At 44.5% G+C, this 21,902-nt stretch overlaps 1 protein-coding gene across 1 annotated transcript; it reads right to left on the bottom strand.

The window, feature by feature from the left end:
* Nucleotides 1–9,943: 9,943 nt before the first annotated feature.
* On the bottom strand, nucleotides 9,944–21,371 carry LOC311014117 (BTB/POZ domain-containing protein KCTD16-like). The gene is made up of 2 exons (XM_084010516.1): nucleotides 19,913–21,371; nucleotides 9,944–11,191 (listed from the first exon to the last, which is right to left on the bottom strand). The coding sequence occupies exons 1-2, from the start codon at nucleotides 20,733–20,735 to the stop codon at nucleotides 10,740–10,742; spliced, it is 1,275 nt and encodes a 424-aa protein (XP_083866642.1). The 5' UTR covers nucleotides 20,736–21,371; the 3' UTR covers nucleotides 9,944–10,739.
* Nucleotides 21,372–21,902: the final 531 nt, after the last annotated feature.

Below are 21,902 nucleotides of genomic sequence, written 5' to 3'. Positions count from 1 at the left end.
CTCTATTTTCCTACCTTTCTTCGTCGGGCCTCGTGTGTCTGGCCAGTCCTGCGCTGGCATGAAAGGCCTGCAACGGGACACCGCTTCCCCTCACTATGGTCCATTATCCAACCTGATGGGAAACTAGAACACCGTGGCTCAGTACTGAGAAGTCGCCGTCCCCTGAGTCGTGGATCCAATTATTCGAGAAACACACAGAAGTTTATATCCATCCCGAATAAAGTCGATCTGGTGGGAAAAGGGGTGTATTAATAACAATTTGAAAAAGGATCCTAGAAAAATGCCAAACATTTTTGTATTCCAAGGCTGGCGGGACATCAAGCATTCTTTGGTGCAGTTGGAACTGTATCTTTGTACTCTTTTCCTGCTTAAAAGAAAAACAGCTTATTTCCATCTCAAGAGAGAAACTTTTCATCTCACATCTGACAATGGTGATGTTGGCTTTGTCCATATATATCATTCTTTGGCACAACAGCATAAAAGAAAAAAAGACTGAGCTTTCTCTAAAAAATGACTGCATTGAGTTGGTGACTTAACCTGCCAACCATAATGCCAGACAAGAAAGTCAATAATTGCAGATTTGGCAAAACTCCAACTTTTATTCAATACCAACCTTTTTAAAATTCTTGCTTTTTGCAATAACTGTGCATGGCAAGTATAATGTGGTTTAGTATTATGGAAAGATTATAGAGAAATGAAATCTGGTCACAGTAACATGGTTAATGTTAGAGAGAGATCATGTTTCTCATATTGAAAACACAAACGTTAATTGAAGGTGTGTGAGAGGAGGCCAACTCCAGTCTCCATGACCTCTAGACCCCTGAAAAGGATGCAGACCCTTGTTTATTGTCATAATGCATGCTGGCTGAAAATTTCCACCAGCAAATACACTTTTTTTAGTACGTTTTAGAACAATAAGATACTCAGCTGTTTAAGGAAATTACTAAACCTTTACTCTAAAAAAGAACGAAAGAAAGATTCACTCTCTCTGAGACATAGAGAGGTCTGGATGTATTTAGGGATTAACTTTGGTTTATTGTTGTTTTTGCATCCCAAAAGGCTTCTGTACTTGTGATTCTGCACCGCATCAACACAAAGGTGAAGCAGCATTGCAGACAAAGGTTTGGCTGTTTTCCATGAAGGACAAAAATCAAGCATGCGCCCGTGTGTGCACTATTTATCGTCCCTCCAGACTGTGAACAAGAAAATTCCCTTTCACAAAGTAAACGCGGTAACGTGATTATTATGGCCTGCCGCATGTGTGCAGATGATGAAAGTAATTCACGTCTGAAATAACTGGCCGAGTTTCTTTTCGCTCATCTCCCGTGGAACGAACCCCCTCAATCAGCCTTTGATGTGCTTTTGTGTGTGTGTGTCTAATTCCCATTCAGTAGGCAGATACATGTGTCACGCTGTTTGCTTGGTATCAATTTTGGAGAAAAGACTCGGAGCATTCAAAATAGGGTTACGCAGCCTCTTCCCTTTCTCTGTCTGCCTCATCGTTATTCATGCATGTCCATTACAAAAAAACGCGTCTGCCATGTGGCACTCCGACTAAATGATATTGTTCAGGGAAATTAGCTGTTGGGTCGACGTCAGGTGGATTATTGGAAAGCTGAAGATGCATGACAAGGAGGTGAACGTGCACGTGCAAAATTCAAGTTACATTTCTTTTTAAATTACAAGTAAAGCTCCCCTGTCAGTCAGGCGTCACTACCCTGTGACATTATCCGATAGACAGTGGACGCGGCCGCCTTGGCAGTGATGAAAAGTGTGTCAGAAGTGATTAAGGTGAATGCCAATCTAGAGGCTGGATCGCGACTCCTGTTAAACCGTGGATATAATCTGTATGGCGCTCAAAACCGAGAAATGTCACCGGTCCCTTGGAGGGCTTTACGTACATGCTCCAGGCTCTCGCTCTCTCACACACACACACATCGGCTACACACTCACACCACAGCACTGACTGCATGCTATTTTGTCACACTCACTTTCTGTCATAGTTTGAATGTATAAGCGACTCTTCTGCAAAGTCTGAGACATGTTTTATAAAACACTGCATGTGTGTTACTTCCCTAAAGGAGAAGGAGGGGCGGGGGGTGTTCCATTCTGTATGTAAGTCTCATCTCTATTTCCTCGAGGGTCTCAGGTCTCGCTTGGCCCAATCTGTAGTCTCCTTTATCTAAAGTTAATCACTCAGCAGACCTGTCCCTGACTCTTGGCTGGCACCCAAACTGTGGATTCATCATGCACACACACACACACACACACACACACACACACTCACACTCACACACACGCTCAGTATCACCCTGCGCCTGCACCCCACCCGCAACACACTTGGCTTTCCTCCTTTCTCACCTTGACTTCACTTCCTTAAACCTGACCTCTTGAAACTAAGAAAACAAAAGCAACAAAAGGGCCGTCCAGATGTTGATGTTTCAGCCGGCGAAGCGAGACTCGACGCATTAAGACAAAATGATCGACGGAGCCGCGGTGCAGATTTAATCATCGTTACTTTTAAGGCTTTGGTTGGGCTGTGTAAGAAGCTTGTCGGTTAAAAGCACACGAGTAAGCTCTCTGGCTGCGTGATAGACTATGATAGACCGAGGGTGACTAATTAACAGTGCCCTAATATGGAAATCAGTTATTCTTTGGTCTAGAGGCACGGCTGTGATTTAATACCACAATCAAAATCAAACCCAATCACCCAGGCTTTTTCAGGGTCTGCAGGATTATTTTTCGGTTTGTTGCCATGGCAATCAAATCCATCCCATCGCGGCGTTTTTCCAGCGCGCGGGTGAAGGATTAGATGGTGATGTCAGACATCTGTGTCAAATCCTCCTCCAGCTCATTTCAGCCATTTGTCATGTTCTCAGATGACAGATGACAGCCTGACACTGGCAGAGGAAGTGAGTGTGCTGCAGCTTCATGATGAGTCTCCAACTCTTGTTTATACCCACTTCCTTTTCCTGTCGCTTGGCTCCCCCCCCCACCTTCCCCCCCTCCCCCCCTTCCCGAGGTAATATGGCCTTTGAGGTAAATACCATTTGTTTTGTGGCTTTTCTATGATGGCTGAATAATGGCTTGGAGTATGTGGCTAAATGAGAGTCCGAGATCGGGGATGGGAGTAATCTCGCCTTCCTTTCTGAGCGGTCACATAGGCCAATAGAGATTAATGAGAGCGCAGGGGTCTTAACACTTTCACTGCTACGAGAGCAACGGCATCTGCTCGGCTCTGTGCTGTTTACACTGTTACACTCACACACAGGCATTGGCCATTTACATTGTTGCACTAGATCAGCACCAACACAAGCCTTAATGAAAAAAATGACACAAAACAGATGATAATGTAGCCAGGATTTGAGAATTTAGACCTTTATGATCTCCAGAAGATAAATCCTACTGACTTTGGTGATCCGGTGACCTTTCGGCGACCTTTTCCCATTCTGCCACCAGCGGATCAAAGTCTCACATTTCCTGTGGGATGGATTCCCACAAAGTATTCTCCAGACTGTTGTGTGTTGCTTTGACTATGAGTGAAACGTCTCCACAGCTATCGGATGAATCACGATGAAATTTGGTAAAAACATTCATATTCCATTCCCAATCATTTATGACACAAATATCCCCATTATCTTCCTAATATTTAGTATGCTAACACGCTGAAATTTGCTTAAAGCACCGCTGTGCCTCACACACATGGCTGCAGACTGTTTCCTCTTGTTTCACTTCATTATTGAGTTAGATTTTCTCCTCATTTTAATTCCCTACAAGTCTAAATGTTGTTTCCTCTCCAAACTGCCAGGAGTAAAATAACACTGAATCCTTTATTTCGTTTCGGCTTTTGAATTTAAATAGTGTGAGTTCTGAAATACAGAAAGCATAAGTGACATGACCTCTTTTTCTCTTATCAAGGCGTTTTCATCTATAATGTGTTTTTTTTTTTTTGAAAAGAGAAAAAGAACAACTATTTATTTGGAGCCTAACAGTTTGCAGACCTCCTGTGGTTGAATAAGTATCTTTTCCTGGATGTCTATACACCTCGTCCCTCCTCAAAGAGTCTTATTTCTGTCTTTCCCCGGGCTGTTTTTAGTTTCGGCACTATCATCTTTATTTGAGCATCTTCATTGTTGTTTCTAATCTGTCATAAACTGACCAGAGAGTGTTGACTCACCACAGCACAAGAATATCCACATGCAACCCCTTTTTGTTTCCTGAATTTCATGTAGTCAGGCCTGATATTATTGAAGGAATGTGCAGATATGTTTAGTGCACTGTTGATAGTCACAGAACAATGATAGCAGGTCAGCCGATGTGGATGCAACATGCGCCATCTGTTTGCTACGTTTAATCTCCGGGAGGATTAATCCCGTACTCCATTTGCAAAGTCGGGGGATTCTTAGATGCATTATGCACTCTGCTTTGTGAAAACACTCGATAATACCCCTCGAAAACATCCTGCAGTCCAGCACTGGAAGGTGACAATGAGATGGTAACTTCTTCAGAGAAAAGAATGCTGTTAAATGAGTGTGACTGGGAAATTTGGCATTGTGTTGTGCTCAGCTCGACCCCCTCATCCTTTAAAAAAAAAACCCAACAGATTACCACTGAAAATAGATTGGATTACAGTCAAAGAATTGTGACAGAGCGACTGAATCTTCCTCGCTGTGACGCTGAGACGCTGAGACACCTCCCAGCCGAGATGACTGATTCGCTCCCAAAAGAAAACCCATTTCAATTACAGAAGATTCAGCAGACCGAATCTCCAACACTGAATTTTGTTCTAATCGGTTAGATTCAAACTCAGATTTTGTTTAATTAAACCCGAAGTACCTCCATCGCCTTGGAGTCAAATTGAATTCTCATCTTTAATACTGAGATTATTTGCTTATATATTAATAGCTCCGTAATGCATTCGGAGCGGGGCTTCTCCCTAGGCCCTCGTTAAAAGGCATGAAATAAATTAACAGCGAACAGAGTCTTTATCTCGCTTATATGCCAAAAAAGGGTTACACATACAAGGAAAAGTGCTCTTAAGCTATTTGAGGATGTTTTATAAAGCAACGACACCTCAAGGTATGCGGGTTCGGGCATGCAATTCTAATTGCGCCGTGCTCGGAAAATGTTGGGAGGAATTAAGACAATGTTCCCCTACTGATTATTTAATAGGCCGACACATTAGCTGAGCACAGCACATTGTGACTGTACAAAAATCTGGCTCGACAGAAAAATGAAATCTTCCGTTTCTCTGCAAACTAAAATTAATGTATGAAAGGCTCTAAAAGAAAGAAGAGTAGTCCTCGGCCCATCCTATCTGTTTACCTGTATTCATTGTCTGATATCACAGTTTACACACAATCAGTGATTATTTTCCAGATTTACGATTCAGTATCCAAAGTAGTTTATACTCTGCAATATAGTCTGTACTCTTTCTTTGATTTATAATAGCTGCTTCCCTGCTCTGCAGCGCACACACAAACCACTGTGAGCTCCTTTTTACGCCGTGGCATAGCAGTGCTGATCAGTAGCCCTTGGAGGTGATTTATGAGCAATGGGATTTCCGGTCAGAACAGCTTAATTGAGCCTGTATATTCTCCAGAGCAGTCCTTGAGAAAGGGGGTAAGGTAATGAGGGGGAAAATGACGAGAGGAAGACACGTTGGCTGTAAATCAGCCTCCTTACAGCTGCCAAGAGGAAAAGTTAAAAAAAACAAAACAAAAAAAAATTAACTACACCTACACAAATGCTGTGAAGTTCACTTGATTGACCTCATGAGACGACAGCAGACTCGCCTCTCTATTGCACCCTCATTTTCCTCCCCTTCTTCCCCCACTGGTTCACTCTTGTCCCAGGGGAAGCCCAGGTGAGTTTAACTCACCCTCTCTCACTCGTTGCTCACGACATCTTGATTTCTGTGCCTAATTAGGAGCTTTGCACCTGGATTCAGAACCCTTGTTTTTTTTTTGTGTGCAGTGGGACGAGGCTGGATGGATCCCAAAGGATCCAAGAATGTGTAGCGCCGCACAGATAAGACCGAAGAACTGTAACGCTGACAGCGGATGTCTGAGGAGATGAATGATTGTGTGTTTCGCCGCTGTAGCTCAGAGCTGGCGCCAGAGCCGCATGCTGATAGCTGAGATCGGGGCGCCAAAGGAGTGCAGAAGTAGACTCACTGTGGACTCGATGCCTGCTGAAGTCAGCACTATTGACTGACACCTGTCACAGCAGAAGTTGTCCTGAATAATCCGTAAACTGTTTTTAAGTGGGCTATTTCTATGTAAGAGACCTGAGAATCTTTCCCAAAGTATCTGGGACACTGTTTGTGTTGCAGTTTTAAACACTGTTTTACAGGACAGGATCAAAACCCAGAGGAAAGTTAGGATGTAGACTCATTTTTGTGGTTTGGTTGAACTGTCCCTTTAAATTTTATTCAAGATCATTTTTTATTAGAGGACAACATTGTATTGTAACGGTGTTCAAACACAAAAATGTAGTGAAGGAATATATTCAAATGCAAAAAGGCAGAGAAAAGGTGAAGTGGGAATGAGATGAGAGGAGATGGGAGGCCGACAGACTGTCTGTGTCCGTGTCTTCCTCTCTATAAGTCAGGGAAGTCCCACCATGCAGCATATCCCTCTGCAGGGGGGTGACGGTGATGACGTTCACTATGATTTTGTCATTTATTCCCCTGAACCCATTTGTAATATGTTCCACTGGTATTTCCACGCATTGGACTTGGCAGAATCAGGCCAGAGTCGGATCCCAAATGTACTCTAAGGCTGTAAATTGGCTCCCATTTCTCTAACTACGTCCCTGCAGGCTCCTCGTGAAAGAGCGCAAAGTATGTTTATTATAACCACGGCTCAGAGCACAATGTGGCTTAAAAAGAAGAGATTGACCCTGTTAACAGTCATCAAGGTCTATTCAATATGTTTTGAGCAAACAAGTGGCACTAATGGGGAAACTGGGACGCACGACTGTGATGCAAGAATGTAAATGTTTGGTAGTTGTTGCTGTGACGAAGCTATCTGCTGATTTTCAAAGAATAATTCATTCAAGTAGCTTCTTTGAGCTGCTGTACGATTGTCAGTGAGCCAAGATCGTCATCTGTGCCTTTTCATGAAAATTGTAACACATTGAGATACGCCTTGTTTTGCCATCATGGTGAACAAATATGTAAATAACCGAACCAGAGACGGATCTTTACGTCGCCCACATTTCCATCCACTTCCTGGGACGTCAGTCATCTAAATTTAGATGAGTGAGCAGAAAAACATGTTGGTCTGAGATATTTATGGAGTCTCGCTGCAGGCAACGAGACCCCTCGAGGAATGTTTTCAGAAGAAACAGATAAATTGCACGTTTCATCTTTCAGATGCCAGATGTCAAGATTAGGAGAAATTATCTGCCCTCGATGTGCATCTCCAGACAACTTCCACATTGCTGTAATAACGCCAGTTATCGCCTCTGATGTATAACAATCCTATAAAAGAGAATTACAGCCGCTTCCTAACCTTGTGTAGCACGGAGTGTAATCCTCAATGTATAAAAAATGAAATCCTGTTTGCTTGGTTTTACATCATCATGCCTCTATTATTCCATGTGTGAATAATAGTCTTTTCTGGTTGCCTAGTATCTGATAAGCAGGGTAATTTTCCCACTCTCAGGCTTTGGAGTAATTTTCTAATACAAGGGCTGTAATCATGCTGTCAGATCCGTCTCATGCTAAATAAAGCTGTTGTGGGAAATGCGAGGCCTGCAGGCAACCCTGTCAGATAATTGAGGGTGGTAAGCGGTGACAGTGATGTTTTTTTTTTTTTATTGAAGATTTAATGTTACTTTGTATCCTCGAGGAGGATGTTGGTTATCGACCGTCCATAAAGACTAGAAGGCCAGGGCAGGATCTGAGGCTATTGATCCGTAAGGGAAAGCAGAGCGAGCGGCAACGGTTGCGTTTCAGGTGGTTCTGTGGGAGAGGCCAGCAAGGTCACCTGGGCCAGGCCAGGTCAGGCAACGCCCGTGATGTCGCTGTACATTTGATATGCAAAAAAACCTGGATTCATTGATTTTTTCATCAGGGTATTAGGATTCCAGATTGTGCTAAGTGCGAGGCGAAACGCCATCCGAAGCGGATCTGGTTTTCAAAGGCGGGTAAAGGGGGCATTGGATTTCAAACGGAGAGATTTCATGCTGGGGTCCTATTGAATGGTGGCTGAGAGGAGGAGATATGGGTCCGGGTGACAAGTGGAGAAGAGGCCACTATATCCGTGACTAACTCATTATGTCACAGTCCAGGTTTTTGCTATATTATTCTCTCCTAGAGTATTAAAACATTTCTGCAGATCCCTTCACATCCTAACCCATATGTCTTCTCAAATAGAAGCTAAATAGAGACGTTAAACAGCCCTTTTCTTATGTAACATGTGGGCATCTGTCTTTTCTGACCATGATTAAAGGTTTCGGTCTGCATTTATGCAATGCTGATGAAGGTAGAAGGGTCTTATAATCTGGTTACTTCCATATGCATTTCTGCCCATGGAGCAGAATGCATCACAGAGCCTTAACAAAGCTTTTTCGTTTGAACTTGTGCTGGAGGACAGTCAACGCCCCCGGGGAGGAGCGGTTCCTCATCTATCATCACGCAGCCTGTTTTTTGGGGGTTTTTTTGCAGCAATACGGTCCCCGAGCCTCGCTCCTTATAGCTGCAATGTGGCGACACCGCAGAAATCCGTCAGCTAAAAATAGTGTTCTCTATAAATGGTGCTTGTGCATGCACCGCTATGGTTCTCTTCCTGTTTCCTTGAGATCCTCCCAAGAGGATGAGGCACACATTGAAATGTCAACAAGGAGGGATCTATTTCACTTCTTCTTCAATGGAGCCAGGTTTTGTGTGAGGGTTTGTTGGCCGGTGACGGGGATGGTGGGTGCAACGCAAAGCAAGATGCTTATGTCTTCAGCTCCACATTGTCTGATCATCATTGTTAGAACATACAAAATCCTGTCACCTCTTGACCAGTGAGACATGAGCATATACTTCTGTGACCTAAAGGAAAATTCTGCTTTTTGTCAACCTGGATCTTGTTTTCATAATGGTTGGATATTTTTTGGTATATTTAGTAGTTTTGGTTGTAGAGATTCAAAAGACCCGACTCAAGCAAAACAACATATATCCGCCAAAAAAGATTACATTTTATTTATTTAAACCTAAATCTTCAAATCCAAATTAAAATAAACATAGTAGATGCCCACCTGAATTAACTTGTTTCGCTAATTGCTTATGGATCTAATTATGGTAGAATCAGGACACTAAGTTACTAAAATAGGTCCTTTTCACAGTAGGTATTAAGGAAAACATTGATTATGAATCTGTTCTATTCAGATGACCAGCGTGACAGTGAGAACATGTGCATAATCTCATAAATATAACAGGTTGTCAAAATACGGCTCAAAACATCTTCAGTCAAAATGAATCCAGGGACCTTTTTTTTTTTAATGTTTTTTGTTATAAACAGCTGTTGCTCCTGTTGTCCAGCCAACCACGAGTTATAGCTGAAAATCTAGGTCATACTTTTTACGTTTTCCAGCTGACGCCTTTTTAAATGCAATAATAGTTATAATAAATGATTAAAACTCCGTGGCGCCTATTAAAAGGTTCCAGATGAAGCTAGTTTGCCGGACATGCTGACATTTGCAGCTAATAATTGAGCAGTTAAACGCGCAGTTTAATCCACTCCTTTCTTTTCTTTTCTTTTCTTCGAGGAATCTAAAGGTCAAGATTATCAGGCCTTTTCATTTTGGTATATAAGGTGTGATTGGACAATCACTGTTCAGGGGAGAGGTGTAGTTATCCACCAGGAATGAGAATAAGACCCAGGTTTAAACAAACTAGAATTTCCATATTCCAACTCATACTGAAGATCACAAGAAGGTCTACTAAGAATACAATTTGAACCCATTTATTAGCTTTTTTGCACACTTACAATCAAGGATTAGTCAAATATCCATTGGCATTATATAATCTACCTACACAACATCAACCATCCAAAACATAATGACAACATCGGACAAAAAAGTTTCACAATGGCAAACAGATCTAGGCAGTGCTTTCCTTATTTAAGTTACCCCCCCAGTCATGACACACCATGTTTACCCATCACACAAAACAGTGAATTTAAAGTTTGTTTGATATTGCATAATTCTGCTCGGGGGTGAAATGACATGCAGTGCCGATATCAAAGCCTACTATAAGTATATGTGTTATCAGTGGAGTATAGTGATATTCCATTGCTAACTCACAGCACCATATGGGTACATCCATCTCTTTTTTTTATTATTTTTTATAAATCAGCTATTGTGGGCAATCGCACATACAGTATGTGACAGGTTGATGAATCGCAATGATGTTGCCCCTGAGGTTGCTTTGTTGCTTCAACTAAGTGATCGTAGCCGTCGGTACACTCCCGGCTCTCTGAAGTGAGAACGGGGTTAGTGATGTAAGCCCCGACAGGAGTAACCTGATTTACACATGTGCATATCATACACAACACTGTGCTGACAAATCAATGACTCACACTGCCTTGTACTTGTGCTCAGCTAGTCATGCTGGCGGGAAAGTGGCCACAGTTTGATTTTTATTTCTTCTTCTAATACAGTATGTGCCTTAGAGGGTGCAGTATATTGCCTATGCTGTTAATACTCTTCGTTTGACGGTGACATCTTCTTCTTCTTCTTCATATTTAGAGACGGTACTTCCTCAGGAGCTCCTGTTGCCACATGTACTTCCTCTCCGGAAAGCGATCAGGAATCCTGATGCGCCGGAAGTCCTGGATGCACTTCTCCATCTCCTGCTCCGGAGTCATCTTCTCCTTGTTGGCTTTCCTCTTCACGGCCTCTCGGTCTCGGACCCCGAAGGTCCTCACGCGCAGCATGTCAGTCTTGCGTCGCATCTCCGCTTGCTGCAGCATGTGAACGGGTCCTTTGGGCATGGGGCGGTCCAGCGTCTGGACGTTGGCGCGCCGGCTCACGGGGCCACAGATCACGGTCCCTTGAGGGGAACTGGCCTCCGACTGGGTCTCGGAGCAGGAAGTGGAGAGCTCGTTGAAGGAGGTGCCGCTCTCTCCCTCGCGCTCGCTCTTGTGGCTCTTGCAGCAGCAGTCGCAGTGGGAGGACGACCACCTCGAGGGCCCGCCTGGAGAATAAAGACACAAACACACGGTTGTCACTTGTTTTTGGAGCGCATGCAGTACATTTTCTCTTGCAGCGAGACGCTCTTTCATGCAGAAATGCACCGTAAACTAATGTCCCAGCTGTGGCGACAGAAGCTGTAATCAAATGAAACAGTTGCACCGATCAAGCAAATGCTGACAAATGTCGACACAGCACTTTCAAAGTCATAAAAATATTTCTGAACAAATATCAGATGAGTGTGTGTGTTGGTGGTGGTGGGGATTTAAGGGGTACAGATGTAAGAACAAGTAAGTTGGCTTTGACATTTAATTGCTGAATTTCAAAGAGCTGGTGGGTTGTGCACATTGCTTCTTCTGATAAGCAGAGGGCCCCAGAGCTCAGTGCGCTTCAGTACGGCTCCCTAAAAGACCTTTCCCATTTCCCAAGGCAAAGCTTGTGTCAGAGCCACAACTATTTGCTTTGCCGGCACAGTTTCTCATTAGAACTGTAACCTGACTGCCTCATATTAAGATCGTATTCTTTTTTTGTGTGATTTCAGATCATAATTCATCTCGGGTGGTAACAGAACTGGGTCAGTGAATAGAATAGCTGCAGGTGTCTTGACCTCCTGTCGTGAAGTTTAGACAGGCAGCCAACCAGGTAGCAACAGAAGATTTTTAGTAGTCTTCACTCTTCCTCCCCCGACTTCCTGCGTCTCGAATCCTCCTACGCTGCTAATCGTGAATCAGAAACCCTCTGCTGTGCCGCCCGCCGGCTTGTGTTCCAGTAAAGACAGTAAACACTTTCCTTTTCCAAAAATATCCCTGAACTATGGTCTCATTATTAACAAGTGGAAATGTGCAGCGCTGAAAGCTACTGTGCTCTGTAATATAAACAATATGATATGATAAATAAACTCATACCTTAATGCCTCCTAATGGATTTTCCCAATGCAACACAGACTCAATAGCAATGATATTTCAGAGGGAGCAATAATTTGTCCATTACCTTCTTCCATTGCGTGCACCAATTTATACTTATCCAGAGTTCAAGGGGGATTTTAACCTCTCTGCGCACACTGTAATAATGACCTTATCTCTAGTGCGATGATTGCATTGGGCTGATAGTGAGAGAGTCACTAACAGCTTTTTAATGGCTAATCCATGAGTGAAGGGGCCAATCAGTGCACCAATTTCCCCCCGCAGAAAATGAATCCAGCTGAATCCGGCCCGACGAGCAGCACCGGGCAAACGGATGGAGAGGAGAGAGGCTGAGCATTGTTTCTAAATGGATGGCTGCTGTAGTCCAGAGGGGCAACCCGTTTAGGAAACTAGCCAACACCCAATAATAGCATCATCAAATTCTCAGGCGTTGCAGGAGAATAAATCGCATTGAAGCCACTGATAGGTGGCGAAGCACCTGGGCTTGGCATTTCGTTTTTTTGTACAATAATTTGTCTAAATTAAGCGTGGACTAGCCTTTCATACGAAAACAAAAATCTCAAGTGGTGTAAAGCTTTGATGCAGGAAAACAGGAAACGACTAAGAGCCTTGTCAGGAAACATTCTCGGGTACATTTAAACAAGCGGGTGTGTGTAATAACCTTTGCTATCTTTTCAGGGAAGCCATTGATTGCTTTGTGTGTTTTTTTTTTCTTTCTGAGATCTATAAAGCCCATCTAAGAGATCATATTCCAACCACATTAAACGACTGGGGCTGGTCCTCAGACCCGAGTCAGGCTGCTCCTCATAAATAACAAAGAGAGAGGGAGTCGGGTTCGGCACAGAGGTATGCAGGCGTATCACATGGGGTATCCTCAAACTCCTCACCATCACTAATGAAAGTGGGGGGGTTCTGTCTTCACGCCTGAGACAGGTCAGAGTTTTGTGGAAATTCAGCTGCCTGGGTATTTAATATAAATGACAGGTTTTTATCCATTATGAGGTTTTAAATGGCAGGAAAGTAGGACAGGGTGGAGGCTGAGGGGCTCTTACAAACTCAAATTCAAATGTCAGTGGCTTTCTTGCCAGACATTAGTGAGTTTGTTTTAATCTGTGCCTCTAAACTGACTCATGACGGGGCGTGTGATGATTATTTCTCTCATGGCGGAGCAGCTGTGTGCTTTAGTCGTGTAATCTGAGAGGCAGAAAATAAATAAATAAAGGGGAACAAGAAGACTAAACCACTCAGCAATTCCACGTGTTTATTGCACATAACCAGGAGGCCAATATATTTCAGATGTGCACTTGACTGATCCAAAGGCTGTACGCTTTTCAAATTTGAATCTCAGCAGTGATTTGAACCGTGCCCTCGATATAAATCAATAGGAAAATAAGTTTTGCGCACAAAGCAGCGGCTTACGTCCGAGCTGTCAGGAGTCAAACTTTTGGATATCTGGAAGAAACATACTTGCTTTTCTTCACCCCCAAAGACAACACAGTCCTGCGAGGCTGATGTGAATCATCTTCTATTGCAATAACATTCTCTGGCCCAGATTTTGCATTTTTAAAATATCGAGCTCCAGAAGTGACACGGAGGGTTGAAAGGTTGAAGGAAAAATAACAATGTACTTTGTTCAAGATCTCCCTAAAACTTTTCCATTTAGCGACCCTATGACACCTTCAGCAGCTCGGGATGTTTATCAGACCACCAACAAAGCAAATTGGCCTTTCTCCATGTACTCACTGCCTACAGCTAGGAGAGCACACGGATGCTCCACACACAGACCTTCAATTATCATCTGTAGAGATTCAAATTCAGCCGGTGTAACCCGCAGTGCCACGGGGTCACAGCGGGCTGCTGGCCAGTGCGTCCGACCTGTCTACAGAAAGTTTGGGAGTCGAGACAGAATCAGCAAACTTTCTGTTACCACCATCCTCTCTGCTCCCAGAGAAGTAGTCTTCTAGCAGCAGGGACTCTCGTGTCTTTGTCTTTATATTTGAGGCCAGCCTCTAAATAAAACTCTCTGAACCTCTCCCAAAGGTGTGTGCGCTCAACTGTTTCCATGGTGCCAAACTGACCCATAAGTACATTGACCTATTTATTTTTTTAATTACTAAATGAAAACATTTTGTGAGATCTTGCATAAATAAGCCACGTCTTTTCCCCAATGGGCCCGGCTTGTTATTAAAAAACATCAGGGTATCTGCCCTGATTAGTTTCGTGAGCAAAAAATCTCTAAATATATGACGGGTAATATTCTCTGGCAGGTTAAATATGCGTATGCATCCAGCCAGACAGGGAGTTAAAGCTCATATGCTCTGATCTTAGACGCACTCTTACATTCTCCAGATCCCATATCCAGTCACAAATATTTTTTTTTTTACTCTGCCACTGCCTCAGGAGGAGTGTAGTTTACATGCTTGTTAGCTCACAAATTAGGCCAGCGTGTCCTTGCAGCAGAAAAAAAAAAGGGCAGTGACCGTCCTTACGGGGTGAGGGAAATCCATTTCAACAACATAGGCCTATTTGTTGAAAACAAACACTTCAGCAGTTTGTGTCCCGCTGCAGCCGTCCTCTTGCCACGTATAATAATGTCTGTAATACCTGCATAAGATTGAATTTGTCAATATGAATTACCTCCGCCGAGCCCGGTGGACGTGATGGGAAAGAGCTGGAGACCAAACAAGCTTTACGAGATAATTCAAGGACACTCTCACACTCTCATACTACCCCCCTGTCCCCAAATGATCTGCTCTCCACGACGAGCGTGACACCTTCATCGGCTGCCTGTTAATGGGTGCTGTCCCCTCCCGGAGGCAGAGGGCGGCTGCCCCACCGAGTGTCTCCCTGACAGGGAGACGAACAAGCAACTCAGACAGATTGAAACGTCTATATCAGCCTCTCCCTGCGGGCCTGTCCCCTGACCCGGAGACACACCCCTCCACTGCACAAGCACTGATGAAGCAAGACAGGATGGGGAGAAGGTGGTCGAGTATTCACAGAGCTCTTGTCGTCCCCTAAATGAAGCCTCAAGAGGCTGGAAGCAAACACGGGGGGTGATTCTGGTCCCTCACCCTGGCAAGTAAATAATATTCAAAGGGTCTTACTCAAAGCTCAAGCATTGGAACCTATTTTTAATTTCGCAATTGCTGACTCAAAATGCATCAAATATTTGGAACCAACCGCACGCTGAGAGAGAGCAACGCCAACACAATCGCTATCTTAAACAAAAATGACCTCCCGCATGCCAACACACGGGATCCCATGTCTTCAGAAAACTCTCAGTCCTGCCCACAACGTGCGCTCCACCGTCCAAGCAGCCATTAAATGTCCCTGGAGGGATCATTAGGTGTTGGATGTCAGATGGTAAGAGCCGCGCTACCTGTCCTCTGCAGAGGGCAGACGGAGCAGAACCAGGGATTCAAAAAATATTCAAATTATATCTGGAAAATGTTAATTTTAGGTTCTAACTGTGTGTTATTTTCAAGGAGCATATGGGAGGATTCAAGTGTTTTATGTTTCGATTGATGGCGTGCCTTTAATGCAGCTGTTGCTTCCACTCTTTTCAATATGGGAACTGTGAAATACTTGATAATCCATCAAAGTCTACATTTAGACTTTTATCCGTCAAAATTGCACCATCATCACTTGGTAATGAAGTTACTAGCAGGGACTATTTTGAAAAGTCTCCTTGTTGGTGCATTGAAGGACACAGCCAACATCTGTGATCAGTGAGTCAGCAGTCAAACCCAGACGTCAATCAATAGGCAAGAACAACGATGTGAGAGGGTTAGTGTGTGCTTGTTGTGGAGAAACTTTGCCAAAAAAAGATAATGAAATGTTTCATGCATCTTCTATATATTTGCAAGTTAATTTAATTATCATACGAGATGGCAAGGAAACTAACGGCTGCATTAAATAAAGCTTGCAGTCAGATTTAATCAGAGTCAATGATGAAAAAACATGAAAAACCACAGTCTTTCAAAATTCAGTGCATGAGGCTTCAAAGAACGATTGATTTCCAAAAAAATACATTTTTTCCTTTGCATCTGCAGCTTTTCAATAAGCTCGGCTTTTTTTCTCCCAAGGTGAGCCGGCTTGTCAACCCGAACTGATGAAGTGCACAAAGTGCTGCGACGATTGTGAGAAATGATGGCACACACACACACACACCCCCTCCTTACTTCTGACCATCTCCCTGCCCAGGTGCCCCTTAAGACTTATACGAGTTATTCATAGACGCACCATCCATCTCTTGGAGGCACTGCCAATCCATCCAGACTCCAACCAGGCTCTCTGGGAGCTTGGCGACGGCCCAATCTTTGCCTCCATTACACCCAAACGATTGATTACTTTCCCCCCCCCCGCCCGCCTCTCTCCCGGCCGCCTCGTGGCCATTGTTCAGGAGTCATTATGGCCACACATCATCTCATTCACAGCCCAAATGAAGACTGCACAGTTACATTAACAAAGCGCACCCAGCGAGCATCATCATTCTCCATCTTTACTGTACGTGTCGGCCATTTTGACAAGGCACTTTCAGATGTGGAAAGATGATTCCGTCTGATGTTACCAGTCCTACTGTTCACTGATGATTTGCTCTTCCTCTGTGATGTGGACTCAGTAATATCAAAGCAAGCCTGTGATGTCACCGGGTACCCTGACGACCGATCATTTTCATATGGGAAATGTATGGGAAAATAGGTGAGTATTTATCTTTCTAAATTGCATCTCTATCCCTGCATGGCTGGAGACAGTGGAAATATTTTGGGATCACAGATTGCTTTTTAATTAGCAGACACTCTCCTACTTCCCCAGAGATAATAAGCAATAAGGCGACTAGTCCCAAATGCCAACGGGGACGTTCGGGTTGTTAATCATTACGGCGATAATGGTGTCATTGCCAGTGGAAAAAAATGAAATGTCTATCATGCTAATCGACCTACATGTCTGCTTGACAAACAATGTGACAAGATCACCGTCTATGGAATTTCTGCCAGTAAAAGACGGAAAAATCAATGTTTAAAATGAAGCGATTAAAAGGATGTTTCAAGGGAGGAAGAAACTTTTTGGACGTATCACAACTAAGTTTCAAATGAGTCTGCAAAAATCCACATAGGGATGATGTCAAGGTCGTGGAGGGGTCACATGGGCAGGAGGTTAGTAGGTTTCTTGCATTTTTGTTTTGTTTCGATGACATTTTTCAGTCAAATCATGATGTGATTTTTTACTAATCCCCAGTTTTGTTGCATAAACATGAGAAAGTCGTTTTGTAGCATTGTTGTTTGTAGCATAATCATTTTGTAGGAGACAGGATGTAGCAGGATCTAGCTGCAGAAGTACTTTACCGAGTGTCTATGGACAGATTTTGTCACCATAATAGTGTCACGACTGTGAAGATGTCACAAAACTTTACAGGTGCCTAGTGGAGATGGAAATGAAGGTTGAAGACGGGTGTGGTCCGAGTAACGACACGAGAGGAAATGCGGAACGGGTCACTGGCCACTTTTAAACTTAATTTTGACTCTTGACAGTTTTGATTTACCATTTTTCTTTGCATCTACTTTTGGGTCCCATTCACTTTAATGTGCGCTGGATATCAGAGGTGATATATCTCTCTCTCTGGCTTGGATGATTCAAAAGGGTGAACAAATCATTCCGGTGAATTATTCATCGCCGGCCATCAGGATCAAACTCTCTTGCTCATGATGAATGCTCGGACACCGCGGCCCTCCCGGGGAGGCTGCTCTCCTCCTGAAAGAATCATTTGTTTTACTTTGTGGGGGAAACCAACAGCGTATATCCTAAAGAGCAGGAGTGAGTGAGTGTCTTAACTTTATGAGGGAACGACTCCCCTGACTTTTAATACAGATGATATCACACACATAAAATGATGAATATCTACTGCTGGCAGTTTGACTGGAGTTCACACTATCGCCGAGAGTCGGTGGAGCCTGTAGAAAAACAATTGACGCATTTACAAAGAAGAGCAACGTGAATGATTCTAAGGAACTGACAGGCTGGGAGAAAATCTCTGAATTGATTTACGATGAATTGCTCTTTTCACACCCTGAACGTATCCCGTGTCACTCCATACGAGCCTGTGATTGGACGGGTTAGGGGGCTGAAAAGGAAAGCGGTTGAAATGTCCTCCTGAAAACAACAATACAGCACATCTGTTTCGTGCCAGCCTCATAGGTACACTTGTCTTCATGCGTTCGGACTACCTGCCTTAGGCCAGCCAGTGTCCCACATACAGAATCAGGTTAAAGTATTAGTTTTGAAAGTGGATGCGGCCCGCTGTGCTGCTATGAAGGCAGGGCTCTCACGCATCTCTGCCTCTGATGTGTCTATCCATCATCCTGATGAGGCCTCTGTCTCCCAAATGCTCTCTCTATATATATATGTGTGTGTTTCCTTCCACCCTCACCTTGTCTTCTCCCTTTTAATGAAAAACCCTGTCTCTCCCTCTTCATCCGTGTCTTACCACCAAACATTTTCACCCCCCCCTCCTCCTCTCCGCTCCCCCAGACCCGATGAACTTTCCCGTCTGATACTCTTTTACTTTAATCTATTTTTGCTCCACGCTCCCCTCTCTCTTCTTTCTGCCTCAGTTCTTTCTCCCCATGGCCAGGTCTCATGCAACTTTTACTCCCTCGTCCCTCCCGCTCAGCCGTTCTCCCCTCCATCTGCTCGCCTCTCTCGTCTTCGCTTCAGCTTGCTTTCTTCAATCCCCTCTCCTCGTTTCTGTTCTTAATCTGCATCTTTTGTTCATTCCACGCTGTACTTGTAGTTTTCCTCCCCATCTCTTACATGAGTACTGTCTCACCCTCCTCCCACTGTGCCTGTCTAAGGGAGGTGTCTGTTAATGGGGAAGGGGTTGAACACTCACACCATATGCTGTGCTCAAAGAAAGTTGAACGACTCGGTAAAAACATACCTGGCTGGATGATTCTGCAGGGTCAAAACAGACCCCTCTGTTATAATTAGGCTGTATTAACACTATCGTTGAATGATTAGCAGACCATATGTCACGTCTTCCGCAATCCCACCCTCCTGCACCTCCAACCTTGACCCGCCGACTGGGTTTTCTTCCTCTCTTCCAACGGGAATCGTTCATAATAGTGAACAAAGTGCTTTTTAACTGGCCATATGGTCCGACTCCACCCTCTGCTAAGAGTGGAATGAACTGTATTCGCAGCTAATTAAGGTGTTTTGCTGATGTTCAAACTTTGTCTTCAAGCTTCAAGCCAAGAGAGTGCTGCAGCATGCATGTGTGCTGCCCACTGGTGCTATATTATTCATAACCCATCAGCATGTGAGCTATTTCCCCTGTTTACGCATGACGCATGTGTACTTGAAATGTAGCGGCACCGTGACTCAACTCCCCAGAGGCCCATGGGCAAGTTTTGCCTCTCATACCGCCATCAAAACAGAAGTTTAGAGTACTCCACTGCAACGGATGCAATGATTGTAGAAGGACGTAAGCTGGATACCTCCTGGTGTGGCCTAACACACACCACCTTGTATTCTGGACCATTAGAAGCAAATTGAACAGGTTGTCTTATGGGAAGCTGTATGGATGAACTGCATGTAATAATGAGATAAACACCCTTTCTGATTATTATGCAACCTTACTGGTGTATAGGGCCTGGATGTGGTCATATGGGGGGAGGGAGGGGCACTTTGGGTGTTTGTGTTTGACTTGGCTCTTTGCATTCTATTTATTTCTGGAGGTCAAAGACACCAATTTATCTCACATCACCCCTGAAAGTAGAGAGTAGGTATAAATCTTCACTCACGGTAGAAGATGTACTGTGCGTAATTGGACCAGACCCTGTCATCCGCGTAATGACCGATGGAGGACGCAGTCAGGGACGAATTGCAGGCCACAATGTGAAAGCCGCTCTCTGACAGCATGTCAAAAGCTCTCTCCAGGTGCCTGAACTTGAGGTAAAACCTGCAGGTGTAACGGTCCGGCGGTCTGTCCGAGTCCCTGTTCTCGTTTAGGGCGTCTCCAAATACCTCTTTCGCCAAGCCGATTCTACTGCTGATGAAGATCCTCGGCAACTTTTTGGCCTTGACGTCGATTTGGCTTTCTCTGCCTCCCCCGGCGCACGCGCCTTTGAACGCGACCGTGATGTAGCCGTACCTCCGGTCCAAAGAGTACGAGGGGTAGAACCTCTGGTCGCTGCCCTGCGACGCGTCGTCGAAATCACTGTGGCACAAATCATCTGGAAACAGTTTGGAGTCCTCGGAGGACACAAGTTTGACCAAATCTGGCAGCTGGAAGTATTCCGCCTCTCTTTTTAACCGTCCTCTCTCGGGGAAGTGGTCAGGGAGGACGACTTGCTTGTCTCTAAGGTAATCCAACACATATCGGAACAGAAAACCATCCCTGTCAATAAAGTAACGTCCTCTCAAGTCCCGGGACAAGTCATTTGAAGACCCCTTCTTGTTCGAGAACAGTTTCCCAAGTAAGGAGTTCGGGAAGCTCGTCAAGGTGGCGTGGCGTGTGTAATACACCTGTCCGCCCACGTTCAGCTCAATAACATCCGATGGGGGGGTTTGCACTGACCCTTGCTCTTTTGCAGGTTGTGCTTTGCCATTTTCGCTCAGTGCCATTATTTTTTTTTCTTCTTCTAGCTCTAACGGGAAAATCCGAGTCTCGATCACGACGCGCAGACGTCCCAGAAGTTCAGGGTGTGGGGTGCAGCTGCATGGTCTTCGTGCCCTCAGACCCAGAGCAAAAGTCTTGATTGGAGCCGCAGTCCTTCCGTCCAGTGTCTCATGACAAACAATCCCAAGGTGTGCCTACAGTATATCCTTTAAACCCCGTGCGTAAACGTGCCTGTCCACAGTGCATCCTCATTGAACAGAATGGATTATCACCATCGAGAGCATCACGTTACACGCATCCACAGAGATGGGTCATGACTGTCACTACAAAGAAATGACAGCCTCACTTCACTTTACATTTGCCCCCCATCAAAAAAAAAGAAGTAAAAACCTTTTTTTTTTGTTATTTAAGTTTTGTGCGCAAAGGTTCACCGTCTTCTCGCTTCACATCCAGTCCAACATCAACGGAAGAGCGTGCGCGCGTCCCATCGTTCTGCTACTGATCGTCGCTCCTGACAACTGGGATGCTGAAACATGCTCCGAGCTTACTCACAGAGAGGAGGGATGGAAGTGGGACTCCTGTGCGCACCCATCTCTCCAAACTGCTGAGTGCAGAAACGGTTGCTCCGGCAGAAGCTTAAAGATAACCCTAATGTCGCTCCAAGCTGTGCGAGAGAGAGAGGGGAGGAGAGAGAGAGAGAGAGAGAGAGAGAGAGAGAGAGAGAGAGAGAGAGAGAGAGAGAGAGAGAGAGAGAGAGAGAGAGAAGGAAAAAAATCGTCCCATGAAGTAATGTCTTACATCATCTTAAAGGAAAATGACATTTGCAGACGATCGGAAATAAAGCGGACTGATGTGGGTTCATCTGTGCAGGTTTTTTCCACGGGATTGTGATCAAGCCACGGGCGGCGTGCAGCTGGCGGCGCGGATCCAGGGTCTAAAGCAGTTTTAACATCCAGCGTTGCGGATTTTAATCCCTTCTTCCGAGTCTTCACAGTGGCTTTCGCATTTACATTTAACGCTTTTAGCTGACGCGCTTATCCCGGGGGACGGGTGACGGGTTAGGTCCCATGCAGTGCCTTGCTCAGAGACTCAGTGACAGCTATACGCGTGAACAGACGCGGTCACCTGCGGGATACTAACTCATCCAGCTCTATCAAACATGAAGTGAATTA

Source organism: Eutrigla gurnardus (genome assembly GCF_963514095.1).
Source record: "Eutrigla gurnardus genome assembly, chromosome: 5".
In the NCBI taxonomy this organism is placed as follows: domain Eukaryota; kingdom Metazoa; phylum Chordata; class Actinopteri; order Perciformes; family Triglidae; genus Eutrigla; species Eutrigla gurnardus.
The sequence above is the reverse complement of the archived record's forward strand: the minus strand, read 5'-3'. Positions and strand labels throughout refer to the sequence as shown.